The 13,723-nt window shown below is 43.8% G+C and overlaps 1 protein-coding gene and 1 non-coding gene across 2 annotated transcripts; one reads left to right on the top strand and one right to left on the bottom strand.

Annotated features, from left to right (window-relative positions):
* Positions 1-442: 442 nt before the first annotated feature.
* Positions 443-6,299, bottom strand: glod4 (glyoxalase domain containing 4). The gene is made up of 8 exons (XM_042338820.1): positions 6,232-6,299; positions 5,850-5,970; positions 5,521-5,665; positions 4,266-4,402; positions 3,782-3,868; positions 2,668-2,781; positions 1,848-1,934; positions 443-1,520 (listed from the first exon to the last, which is right to left on the bottom strand). The coding sequence occupies exons 2-8, from the start codon at positions 5,940-5,942 to the stop codon at positions 1,455-1,457; spliced, it is 729 nt and encodes a 242-aa protein (XP_042194754.1). The 5' UTR covers positions 5,943-5,970; positions 6,232-6,299; the 3' UTR covers positions 443-1,454.
* A 5,611-nt stretch (positions 6,300-11,910) lies between these two features.
* On the top strand, positions 11,911-11,983 carry trnaa-cgc. Its single transcript has one exon. It is a non-coding gene; the product is annotated as a tRNA-Ala (tRNA).
* Positions 11,984-13,723: the final 1,740 nt, after the last annotated feature.

Below are 13,723 nucleotides of genomic sequence, written 5' to 3'. Positions count from 1 at the left end.
ATCCTTGACTGTCCAGCATCTTGGGACGTCCTCCCAATGTGAAAGGTGCTGTATAAGTGCGATTTGTTGTTGTTACATTTTTGGTGTGTGTGACAGGCGGAGATTAAGGTAGAGGATTGGGAGGTGGCACTGTAAAGCTTTTCTTCTTCCGAGGCTCAAACAATGTCATAACCTGGCACCTCAACCCAGTTTGTATAACATACATTAGAAATCACCTACTAGAAGAAACTTCACTTGTCAGCCTGGCTCAATTGTTAGCACTTTCAATTAGCAAGTTGTGAGTTGAAGCCCCACGTCAGGAATTTTGAGCTCACAGCATTGGTTGACACTCCATTTCAGTGCCTACAAAATACCAGCATCATAGCAAAGCCTTGTGGTGCGCTTTGAGACATTGGTGACATGGTTGAGTTGTTATATCAAATGCGCGGATGAATATTATTAATTAGTTGGAGGAAGGTTTGATGTTTTTAATTCAAAGTTTTTAATTCAAGACTGAACAGAGAACCTCGTCACAAGGTTAACACTCCAATATGTACTGTCAGCTTTCCAACAGTATATATCGGAGGGAGAGCAATTCATTTCCATTTCTTAATGTTAAACAAAACCAGCTCAACAATCGATCTCAATATTGAAGTCAAGTAGTAATGACAATTGCAGGTTGGGGGAAGAGGGAGATGGGGGGAGGAGTGGGGAAAACATATGGAAAGTCTCTCATTTAACAAGCAAGCTCCAACCTTGGTAAATGAGAGACTTTCCACATGTTCCCAAGGTAAGACGCACCAATCACCAGCCAACATTAACATTTACAACCAGTTTGGAAGTTATTTCATGTTGATGGAAAAATAAACACGAGCTTATGCAGGGAAAGAGCCTTTTTACGCAGAGCAGTTTCCGCAGAGCCAGGTCTTGGCAAAGCAAACATATCAGCACCAACACTTAACCCATGATTTCACAGCAATATTTTGAATATGTCTATAAGCAGCGGAGGTTTGAGGAGTGAAGAGGTTTAACTATCCTCCTAATAATTTTGATTTGGGGCATTTCCATCGGCTTCTAATCTCCCCACCTCTTTCAGCTGGTGGGGTGGAGGTTGATAGATTGGGTCCCACTATCCCCCTGCCCCTACTCCCCTAAGAGCTCAATGCTAAATGCTCGCTCTGATTGATGGATAGACAGTGCAATAATGACCATGTTGGGAGTTTGAGACAAAGAAAAAAAGTCTGTGAAATAAAGAGAGATTGCGTACACCATTAGCTTCCTTCCACAGGGTGAAGTACGAGCCATGGGCCAGACGATTTGGTGACAAACGGTATTGGCCACTTCCAGGCAGACTGCTCTCCATGCAGGAAGGTAAAGGTCCAGTCACACAGTTTTCAGGCTCAGAATCAAGCACGAGGGGTTGAGGATTGCACCAGGCAGATGCGTTTGTGGTTTTATCCCACGTCCCCTAACGATCAGGCCGAGGGCTTTTCCAGTTTGTGTTTTGAAAACCATTCTTCACTCTTATCTGCCGCCATAGCCTAATGAGAAAGGAGCACAAGGTTAAACCCTCACTGACACTTATATACGCTTTGGGATGTCCTCCTGACGTGAAAGCAACTCAAAAAATGTAAATAATATTGTATTATACTGGTAAATCTGCCATCAGACACCAAACCAGTGGTGTGACCAGTTTCTAGGCTATGTGTGTTTTGTATGTGTGCGTTTATGTTTTTGTATATCTGCCTGTTTGTTTGTGTGTGTAGATCTGTGTGCAGGTGTCTTTGCACATAAGCGTGTACGTGTGTCTATTCACACACACATGTATATATTTATATCTGTGTGTTTGTATATTGAGATTTACTCACATCATCCAGTAGTTTGTTGGCATCAGGATCCACTCTGGAAAGCTGACGGAAAGCAGCGTCACCCACAAAGCAGATTTCGTGACCATCCTGTGGAAGCAGAGACCAGTGATGACCTCTGGGTCCTTCACCCTTTACTAATGTCCTCGGAACCACACATACCATGAGCCAATACCAATACGCAAGCAGTTACAGCAGCTCTTCCTCACAACATTACCACGATAACTAATAATTATTATTATGTGGAGTCCTGTAGCACAGTTGTTAGAGCATTCGCCAAGCAAGCGAGAGGACCTGAGTTTGATTCCCGGGCAGGGCGAAATGTTGGTCAACGTTCTTTACTCCGCTTGCCTCTGTTCACTTAGCAATAAGTAGCAGCCCATTTGTTAGTCGACTGGCGGATTGCTTTCTGAGGATAATAGTCTCTTCAAAATAAATTAAAATAATTTGGTCACTCAATCCACGACTGTTTGTGGGACGCTGCTGTGCGCAATTGGCTGCTGCGTTTCACCCACAGAACATAGTCAATTCACTTTACAGTATATTCTGTGAAGCGCTCTGAGACATCTCAAAGACGTGGTGAAGTGCTATATTAAATGTAAGGATTATTATTATTACCACTAATAATTAATTATTAATAATGACAATATTAACTGTAATAACTATCCTATGCCTGCCCTCCTCACCCTCCACACCTTCTGATCCTATTCTTAATATCCCGATATTAATATCCTGATTCCCAACCCCCAGCTCGGCCCAAATCCTTGACTGTCCAGCGCCTTTCCTGACGTAAATGTAATTTGTTGTTGTTGTAATAACTCACAGGATCGGCCAGAATGATAACTTCTACCGTCGCCTTTCCAGGAGTGTCCAAACTAACCAACGGAGTCAGGATTTTCTGGTTCTCCTTCTTCATCTCCGCCTCGATTTCCGGCAGCTTGATTTTGTTTTGTTAAAAAAAAAAATTTTAAGAGAGAAATCTCAAACCTACGACAGCTCAGTTACATTCGTTACATTTAACCCGCAAAACAGTCACTCCATTTTACAGTGAGTCCTGTGAAGCATTAGAGAAATCCTCCCAATAAGAAAGGTGCTTTATCAAATGCAATAATAATTTATTTTTGTTACGTTCTTGTCGGCTGTAGAGGTTAAGAGACTGTAGTCATTTTCTGTTCTATTTCTATAATGAAAAATTGACCTTTACAACAACAACTCACATTTAAATTGCATCCTTGACACGGGGTAGAGTCTGGGAGCGCTTAATAGTGACCCCGAGCCAGGGACAGGAGAGATGACCGTAGGCACGGTGGAAAAGGAAGCTCTTGGGCAAAGAGTGCAAACAGAAGATGGGCAAAGAGTGCAAGCAGAAGGACTGAGGCAGAGAGTTCCAGACTCTCAGGGTCTAGTGGCTGAAAGCAGGCGCCGATGGTGCAGCGGAGGGGACGTGCGGGAGACTGGAGCCAATTTATATTTGCAGGAACAATAATGAGCCAAACTGTATGTGTTTGATTTCTTGCTCGTCAGCTTCATCCATTTACAGTTAGTTATTCATTACCACCCTGTTCCCTCAATTTAGGAGCCCCATTCACTTTGTGAAGTTTTAAACCACAATGCTGTATGAATGGATATTTGCACATTAACCTTGCTTTCCTCCTCTTCATCCAAGAACAACTTGGACCAGATTCAGGCTGAGCTTCAATAATAAAACACTGCAGTAAATGCCACCCACAGACTATACAGTGCTTTGGGCAGAGGCTTCAACGAGGATAAAAGCTTCAAAGTTCGTTACAAAACTGGCACAAAACTGAGCGACTCTGTAACCCTGCTATTCCTCCTTTGGAGATGTGCGATTTCCACGAGGAAGAAAAAAAAATCAAGAAAGATGCCACCAAAGAAACCCACACACATATGGATAAAATTCTCTCCACTCTTATTACCTGCTCCCTTGGGCAGGAGAAAGCGATTCTTCCGTAAGATGTCCCATGATCAACAGGCTCGCTAATGTTCTGTAGCTCAAGTTTGCACTAAAATATGGAGTGAAAGACAATTAACAACACTGCTCTACTCTCAATCCCCACTGCTCACCCCTCACCTCTAGCCAACAGACCCTGTCAGGTGAGAGCAGGATGGGGTTCGACTTGATCCCCCTACTGGTTGGTAAACACCCAGCAACACTCATTGCTGAGGCTCACACGTGAATAACAACCTCCTTTGATGTACCAGAAGGTGACCAGCATCTGTGAAACGCAAGTGAGGTCAAGCATCCACAGGAGAGGAGGAGGAGGGAGATTTGGCAAGAGAACACAGAACATTTGTGATCAATGAGACAGGATATTTATTGGCTAGCCAGTCGCATGATGTCTCGGCACCACATGACCCTGCCTCCCACCAGCTGCCAGATGTGGGTTTGCTCGACCTCACCTGATCATCTGCGTAACCTAACACAGCCTTCTTGTTGGCCTCATCCTTTTTGTAGACCTTCATCCCAAGCAGGTTAGACCAGTAATTGATGGAGCGCTGGAGGTCAGACACCGCAAGGGTTACCTTCTGCACGGGATCTGGTAACAAGTAGAATAGTTTTCAGCATTGTTTCCATTGAACCAAGAAAGCAACAAAGGGCCTCGGGCTAGCGAGCCAAAGATCCCCAGCCTGGTTCAATGCGGTCGAGAGAAAACAGCACAATAGGAAGTTTTAACATTGTTATTTGCCTATTATTATTAATGATAATGTTTATCATCATCAACATTATTATCCTGCCGTTTGATTAAAAAATACATACTATGCCAAAAACCTCTTAAAAACGCTTCAAATCAAATGTAATGACTCTTAGTTGCAATAATAATCCTTGCCACTAATACAGCACCTTTCTTGTCACAAGGACGATTCAAACGGTACCTGTCGTCAAGTGTACAATTCAAATGTACATTTGTATTCATATCGGGAGGATGTCCCAAGGCGCTCGACAGTCCAGGCTTGGTACTCGAGCTGAGGATTGGGTTCAAATTTCGTGGACAAAGTGGAAAGCCTTGAGAATGATTTTGAAAAAGGTGAGGGTGGGAGGAAGTGAGCGAGTCGGTGGAACTCTGGGATGCAGTCCCAGAGAGTGTGGCGACTTTCGTAGAAAAAAGGTCTACCAAGCAGCCGAGTGATTAATATAGCAGCCATCACCAGTTTGACGTTAAACCAGCCACCAGCCAGTTTGTTTCCCTTTCCTATGCTCAGTAAATCTTTAAAGATGACATGCAAATGACTGACTTACTGCTCATTATACACGTTTCAAGTCTTTAGTTGAAAGTGATTTTGTGCTGGGATTAGGGTAATTAACAAAACAAAGCACCATCAAAATTCTAAAAATAACTAATGGAAATGAATTTTTATTTTCCCGGAGAATCAACGAAGCTTCTCACAAGTTGATGGAAAAGTATCTGCCACCTGGCCTCTCTCCCGCCTCCCCCCGCCCACTCCCGGCAGTGTAGCAACAAATCACATTTGCACAGCGCCTTTCACATCAGGAGGACGTCCCAAGGTGCTGGACAGTCAGGGATCCACACCCGAGTTGGTGGTTGGGATGAGGAGGGGTGGAGGGTGGGGAGGGGTAGGAGGATGACCAAAGGCACGGTCGAAGAGGAGGGTCGAGTTAACCTTGTGTACGTGTGAAAAAGAAATCTGCACAGACCTGTTTGTGGCTCCTCTTTATCCACCAACAAGATTTTATATCCTCCAGGGGCTTCAGTGACAAAAATGCCGTCACCAGCTTCACTCAGCGCCCAGCCCTCCTGCTTGGCCTTGCGCACTGCCTTACTTGACTGAAGAGTCATTCCCTGAGAAGCAAAAAACACTGCAGTACACAGCTAGAGAACCACACCATCGACTGATCTTGGACTGACCTGCAGGAAGGAGTGCAACCCTTCTCTTCCACTGTAAAACGAGCACCAAAAAAACCTATAAGAGGCCGATTTATGAAACATCCTCCCGTCCGCTCGCTCTTTAGAAATATTCACTCACCAAGAAGTCATTCCCCAGATGGTAGCTGCCGACTCCGTAATTATATGTTAGTTCTAACACAAAGTGATTGTCTTCTGAACCAAAGCCAATCATGGTTTTGCTCCACTTTCCATCGTAAGGCCTGCAATACAATTTACAGCAATTAAACGAGAGCGGCCACAAACCTACACACTGTTATTGTATAGGAGAACATGGATTGGACCCACAAACTCCAAAATATGCACACACACACATCACAACAACAACGACGAACATTTATATAGTGCCCCTCACGCAGGGTAGCGACTCAGAGCGCTTAACACAAACGCACAACCATATGGACTTTTTACTTTTGCCAATCTGTCTGCACCAGCACAAACATCAAATAAGAAGTGTTACACACCCATTGCAACTTGCCTTACAGCCTTCTTCAAACTCTTCATGTCTCAGGACCTGTACAAACAAAAAGGTCTTCATTAGACACAGGATCAATTAGCGGTGTAAAACCTCCTTCCTTCAAATGATACTCTGCCGATATTGAAAATGAAAATAAGAAACTGCTCTCGTACAACCTCCCAATGGGGCAGCAGCAACAGCCAACTATCCAACTGTAATAATAATAATAATCCTTGCATTTGATATAGCGCTTTTCACGTCTTCTAGACGTCTCAAAGCACTTCACAGAATATACTGTAAAGTGAATTAACTGTATATTTGTGGGCGAATGCGGCAGCCAATTGCGCACAGCAATGTCCTACAAACAGTCGTAGATTAAAAATGACCAATTTATTATTGTTTTTGGTTTTGGAGGGATTATTATTACAGTGTGGGGTAGGAAACTTGCCCAAGGTTTCGTCCTGACGGGAATTGAACTCAGGTCTCTCACTTGCAAAGCGAGTGCTCTAACCACTGAGCTACAGGACTCCACTGTATGCCTGCTAGGTAAAAGATTTGGAAGTTAGAACTTTGTGCCATTTCCCAGGCCCATTCTTACACTTAATTGTTAGTTGAAGCAGTGTCCTGACACACTATCCTGTGTGCAGGCCGCTATACAAATGAAATCTGCTGGTGCTGTTGTCATTAATTGTCACGGTTAACTGCAAAGAGAGAGTGGCACTGTGAGATTCCATTCAAAAGATATGAGACGTTCTTTACTTTTCTTCTGTTCGTTTCAATCAATCAATCACCACTGAATGAATATACATGAGTGAGTTCCAGGGGTGAAAAAAAACCCACACAGATGTCACTAATTCATTACCAATAAGTTACTCCCATTTATCCTAGTGCTTTGTGGCTCTGTCCAGGCACAAGTTTGAAATGGACAAAATATAACATTTGTATCACTAGGCTGAATTTCAAAAGCACATATTGCAAAACAGCTTTCACACCCAGACACACACACACACACACCATGATCTTCACTGAAGACCTACTAAAGGACTGATCTTACGGTGCAGCTGTGCGCAGAGATCATGTGCGTGTCTTTACGCTTTGCTCCCCTTCCCACCCTCTACCCCCAGCAACAACACGGAAATCAATCATGAATTAAGGAGCTTTGACCAAGCTGAATGAAACAAATGGCTGCTGTGTTTCAGCCGCAAAATATAGTCAATTCCCTTTACAATATATTCTGTGAAACGCTTTGAGACGTCTCAACGACGTAATAAGGCACTATATCAAACGCAAGGATTATTATTATTAAAGTTGCCCATTTTGATAAATCAATCTTATTACAAAGCTACTGCCTGCAGGGACTCGAGGAACAGGAGTCCTTTCATACTCTGTGTGTGGTGGGGGGGGGCTTTCACAATTTCAAAATTATTGCACAAGTGACTGGAGAATCTGGCAACTTTACTTTCATTATTTACTTTAATCACGTGGAGCTCTGGCGAGTCAGACTAATGAGTCTCAAGGGGGAGAAATTTCAGCTCCTGAAGAGCATCTTTCCTATTTGAAAGTTACAATTTTTCTGCATTTTTGCATTAAATTTGATCCTGCTCCTTGAACACTGTCCAACAATCCCCCAATTTTTTTTGTTCTTAGCATCAAACGGTGGTTCAACCAAAGTGTGTCTGCTTAAAATTGACTGCAGGAATAGAGGGCACAAGAGCAGAAATGCCAAGCAAGGCAGAAGATTTGGAAGAAATGCACTTTCCCCACAGAATAATAGACATGGGAGAACAAATCATATTGAAGGTAGTTATTGCTGGATGAATTCTGTTCTTTTTATTAAAAAAAAGCCTGAATTGAACAAATATCTGGATAATAAACCACAGGACCACAATCAGTGGAGGACAATGGTCTTGCGAGATGAACTGAGCTGGAATCAATTCCCTGGGAGATGGACAGGGCATGTTCTTGCTCCTGTCAGCAGCAACATATCTGTGTGAACGCAATGCCCATACATACAGCTATGCTCTTGTACGCTCACTCTTATCCCAGGCGTTCGCTGCTTTCAATCATCTTCCCACAATTAGATTTGTTCTTTGCTTCGATTCAGCACCCTGCAGTTTTGGTTCGCGCACAGCACGAGTGAGCGATGAGACGAAAGTGTTGAATATCTACCACATTATTGTTTTTTTTTCCCTCTCCACACTGAACCTCACATCCAAACACGCCTCATGTTATTACCTTTTCAGTAATCAAACCGCTTTTCTGGTTCATGGTTTGCAGAAAACCGTCCACCATCAAAAGCGGGTACAGTGCTCCCAATGTAAACTAAGGTGTAGTGGCTTGCCCACACCGCGAGGGGTCGCAAGTGTGACTGTAGGCACTGAGGTGGTCAATGCCAACTGCTCACAAATCAGCGCAGCTCTCTGAACTGAGATGAAAAGGCAACAAATTCCACCCAGGCTTGACCTGCAAAGACCATTTTTTGTCTTTTACTTTGTGATGGCACGGAAAATACACAAATTCGTGAAGGGTTCCATATTTTTTCTCGAGCAAAGAGCCCCGGCAGAAGGAGGGGGGGAGCTGAGTGGGACTTCTGTTAAGGAATTTGGTGAGAGAGGGAATTCTTGAGCCAGAGAGAATTAGAGAGCAAGAGAGAACTGTGCCTTTTAGCAAAAGAGTTGGAATTCCTTATTGAGCAAGAGAGAACTTTTCAAGTAAACTGAGGGAAGTGAGGGTGGAAATAACGGAGGCTCTGGCCACAATCTTTCAATCCTCCTTGGATACTGGAGTGGTGTCAGAGGACTGGAGGGTTGCAAATGTTACTCCCCTGTACAAAAAGGGGGAGAAGGCCGGTCAGCCTCACGACAGTAGTGGGGAAACTTCCAGAAATGATAATCCGGGACAAAATTAATGTTCACTTAGAAAATTCTAGGTTAATAAAGGACAGGAAACACAGATTTATTAAAGGCAAATCATGTCTGACAAACCTGATAAGGAGTTTTCTGATGAAGTAAGGGAGAGGGTGGATGAAGGTAGAGTGCAGTTAATGTAGTTTATATGGATTTTCAAAATTAGTTTGATAAAGTGCCACATAAGAGACTTGTGAGCAAAATAGAAGCCCACGGCATTAAAGGGACAGTGGCAGCGGATACAGAACTCGCTGGGAGACAGAGAGCAGAGAGTGGTGGTGAACGGTTGTTTTTCAGAGTGGAGGGAAGTTTGCAGTGGTGTTCCTCAGGGGTCAGTATTAGGACCACTGCTGTTTTTAATCTATATAAATGACCTGGACCTGGGTATAGGGAGCACAATTTCCAAGTTTGCAGATGATATAAAGCTAGCAAATGTAGTAAATGGTGAGGAGGATAGTAGACTGCAGGAAGACATAGACAGACTGATGAAATGGGCAGACACGTGGCAGATGAAATTTAAGGTGGAGAAATGCAAAGTGATGCATTTTGGCAGAAAGAATGAAGAGAGGCGATATAAGCTGATGGTACGATGTGCCGAATGGCCTCCTTCTGTGCTGTATAATTCTATGATTCTAAAATAAGAAACTGACAGCTGTTTTCTGGTACCGTTAACCCTTCAGTGCTTTGGTGCCATTAACTCCTTAAGTAACTCGGTATGGTAATAATAATAATCCTTGCATTTGATATAGCGCTTTTCATGTCTTCGAGACGTCTCAAAGCGTTTCACAGAATATACGGTAAAGAGAATTGACTGTATATTTGTGGGTGAAACGCGGCAGCCAATTGCGCACAGCAGTGTCCCACAAACAGTCGTGGACTGAAATGACCAATCTATTATTGTTTTTGTCTTGAGGAATTATTATTATTAGACATGCGGAGTAAGGAAACTTGCCCAAGGTCTCGCGCTGCTGGGAATCGATCCCAAGTCTCTCGCTTGTGAGGCGAATGCTCTAACCACTGAGCTACAGGACTCCACATGGTAATCACTTCAGTGGCCCGGGGACAGTTAAACCCTTCAGTGGACTGTTACCATGTTCCCAAGTTAATTCAACCAGATCTCTCGGAAGGTCCTCCACCAAGTCACCTTTGAATTTTGACTTGTGCCACTCAGGCTCACTCGCTTCATGGCTGTTTGGGATGCTGCTGTGCTCCGATTGACTGCAACGTTCGCCTATAAAATACACAGTCACTGCATTTTACAGTAAAACCCAGTAAAAACTCGTTCAGACATCCTCCCGACATTAAAGTTCTGTATCAAGTGGAATGAATATTATTATTATTAATATTATTATTAAGTTATTCAATGTGACTAAGGGGTGCCAGCACGCAAACAAAATAGGGACCAATTCTACTCCCTACGCATTTAAGCAGAGTCAGAAATAACACAGTAATATTTCAGTATGGTTTAAAGGATTATACAATAACAAGCTATTTTATTTCACACTAACCCACCTCACCCAGAGTAATACGTCTGGATTATGAAGCAACGTTCAACTGACCTCAGGGTCGCGATGGGAGGCTCTGATACAGGGCATTTAATGACCGTCCTGGTTGAGATGTGGTAAAGAACAACGGATCTCAATGAAAATAACAACTCTCGGAATTAGAATAACCATAGTCTCTTGACCCTTGAGCTAGGATGTCACGAATTAGGAGTTTTTCTCGAACACCCAGTTTTATAAAATAATATAATATTCCTTGTATTTAATACAAGCGCCTTATCACGTCGTTGAGACATCTCAAAGCCTTCACTGTAAAGCAGGGTGGACTGTTGTGTTTTGTGGACGAAACAAATAAAAATTCTCTTCCGGCATCTTTCCTGCCACTCCCGAGACTTCGCCCGGCACGCAGGCCTGCTGTGTAAATGCAAGTTGCTGTTGCGTCTTTCGAGAGAGGAGCGTCTTTCCTGGGAAACAACTCTCCCAAATAAAATTGGTCACTCACTTCACGGCTGTTTGTGGGACACCCCTCTGCGCAGATTGGCTGCAGTGTTTGCCTGCATCGTTCAGCCACCCCACTCCGCAAAACCGAAATCACACCAGTTTATCACACGCATATCCCGCGAAGCGCTGTGAGACATCTCGACGACGTGATAAGGCGCTATATCAACACGAGGATTATTATAAGTACCGAGTAGCTCGATCTTCCAATTTGTTTCTGCCGAGTTGACGTTTCCCCACTCCCCGTGTGTGGCGCTGTGCTGGAACACTCAGGCTTTGGTGCAGTAACAAGCAACGACAACAGTGAAATACACTCCCGGTCAACCTGCCCCGAGCAACTGGGCAGCTTAATGTTGCTGTGTGTGTGAGTCTACAGCCTCTCTGCAGGCAACGCAGTGGGGTTGTTCATTTTGTCACGTTGAGCCACATTTCACAGCTTCTCTCTCCAGTTCTCTGCCAAGTGCAATGGTAACCATGGAGTTAACAATACTAGTTTTAAGCGATACTTATCCAGCGAGAACCACCCTACGTGTTCAGGCTTTTGCTGGCAGGTTTGATGGGGGTCAACAAGACCTCGGGTTAGCGGGTGATAGGTCTCATGTCCTGCACTTGCTTTGTCTGCCACATCCACACTGTGGGGCCTCAGACATTTCCAGCACAGGGATAGGCCATTTGGCTCATGTCCATACTATCCATTAGTCCCATTCTCCCAGCTTTTCCCTCACATCCTTTTAGATTTTCCTTTTCAGATATTCATCTAATTCTGTCTTCCATCAGTGGAGACCTGTAGCTCAGTGGTTAGAGCACTCGCCTCGCAAGCGAGAGGACCTGGGTTCGATTCCCGGCAGGGCGAAACGTACTCCTCCGTTCACCTAGCAGTAAGTAGGAACCCGGTTGTTAGTCAATTGATGGATTGTTTTTCTGGGGGTAATAATTCCTTCAAAAAAAAAAATTTGGTCACTCAATCCACACTGTTCGTGGGATACTGCTGTGCGCAATTGGCTGCCGTGTGTTGCCCACAAAATATACAATCAATTCACTTTGCAGTATATTCTGTGAAACGCTTTGAGACGTCTCGAATTGTGATAATTAGATAAATATTATAAGGCGATATATCAAATGCAGATCATCCAGAACATTTGCTATACCCAATGCAAGGATTATTATTATTATTATCTTGATATCCTTCCTATAATGGGATGCCCCTAAACTGGACACCGTGAGCTAACTATCGTTTTATGCAGGTTTAGTATTGCCAATTTGCTTTTTGTTACAGCTTTACTAACTTCCACCTTTAATGACGTGTATACTAAATGCAGGTCTCTGCTCTTCCACTCCTTTTAAAATTAAATATGTAGTTTCTCTCCCTCCTTAGTCATCTTCATACAGTGTATCGCTGCACACTTTCCTGCATTCGTTTTCACCTGCCACCTCTCTGCCCAATCCACCAGACCATACCCTCCCGAAGTCACGCACACCGCTCTTCAGTGAGTCACGCTCCCTAGTCTGGCCCCATCAGTCACTGTGATACCATTGCCTTTACAACACAGTGAAACAGTGGTACCATCATAGTGACTGACAAAAGAGTTTGTGCACTCTCTCCACTTAATTCACTTATATTCTAGTTTACAATTTAGGAAAATCTAATTTCCTGTCAGTTTGGGTCCTGTGGTACTCTATCTAGCAGATTAAGCCCTAAATTCCTGAAGGACATTTGAAGAAGCATTATGTTAACATTCTCTGGTTGGCAAAGCTAGGCTGGTGTGGGGAACACTCCTTGTTCTAGTGGATAAGGAGAGGCATCACTTACATTAGATATCCAACAAATAGCTGTGGGCAGTGGGCTGCGGGTTTATCAAAAGCCATCCCTTCAAAGGAATGCCAGTGTGGTGTAGGATTCTGAAGCAATAGATTCATATCCTGGAGAGAACAAAAGGTCAGACGGATTGTACACAACTCTGGTCGCAACCCTCAAATGAAAGCGTTCACTAAATCACCCAGCATCGTCCCCAAGCAAACTAATCTCCTCTTACACTCACTCTTAGTCAGTCATGCTGGGCTCGTGAGGACATTGCAGGCTTGTGTTACCACTGTGAGTGGACGTTAAGAGATCCCGCAGCTTTTCTACTTGAAAAGAGAAGGAAGTTCCTGCCCGCTGACCAACCTACACCCTGCCCCCCACCGCACGTTAAAATTGGTCATTTACTTCTCATAGCTGTTTGTGTGCACAAATTGGCTGCCACGTTTGCCTACAAACACACAGTTACTACACTTCACAGCAAAATCCCTTGGGATGCCTTGCTAAAATGGTAGTTACATCATCAGATACAAGGATTATTATATATTGAGGGGCTGAGGGTAGAGGCATTTACAGGCTAGGTTTGTGATGGTAATCCACTGCACCATTATGTTTACTATATTGGCAGGCAATCTGAACACACTGGATCTTTTCTGTTGCTGACATTTCCCTCCAGTTTTCTTATCCTCCTCTCAAGTGATCAGCATTGTTATTGCACCTTTTGACCACACTTCACATGTGAGTTTAGGCAGCTGTGACAGGCTGTTTCATCAGGGTGTGGGGGACGCATGGGGA

This window comes from Callorhinchus milii, unplaced genomic scaffold (assembly GCF_018977255.1).
Source record: "Callorhinchus milii isolate IMCB2004 unplaced genomic scaffold, IMCB_Cmil_1.0 Scaffold10, whole genome shotgun sequence".
NCBI classification, from domain to species: domain Eukaryota; kingdom Metazoa; phylum Chordata; class Chondrichthyes; order Chimaeriformes; family Callorhinchidae; genus Callorhinchus; species Callorhinchus milii.
This window is presented reverse-complemented; position numbering and strand designations above follow the sequence as displayed.

Excerpts from the sequence above, each read along its gene's own strand:
- glod4 (XM_042338820.1), bottom strand. The coding sequence starts at position 5,942 with ATGATTGGCTTTGGTTCAGAAGACAATCACTTTGTGTTAGAACTAACA. Across the intron at positions 5,666-5,849 it reads ATCTGGGGAATGACTTCTTG|GGAATGACTCTTCAGTCAAG; the intron begins GTGAGTGAATAT and ends TTTGCTTCTCAG. Across the intron at positions 1,935-2,667 it reads TTATCATTCTGGCCGATCCT|GATGGTCACGAAATCTGCTT; the intron begins GTGAGTTATTAC and ends CTGCTTCCACAG.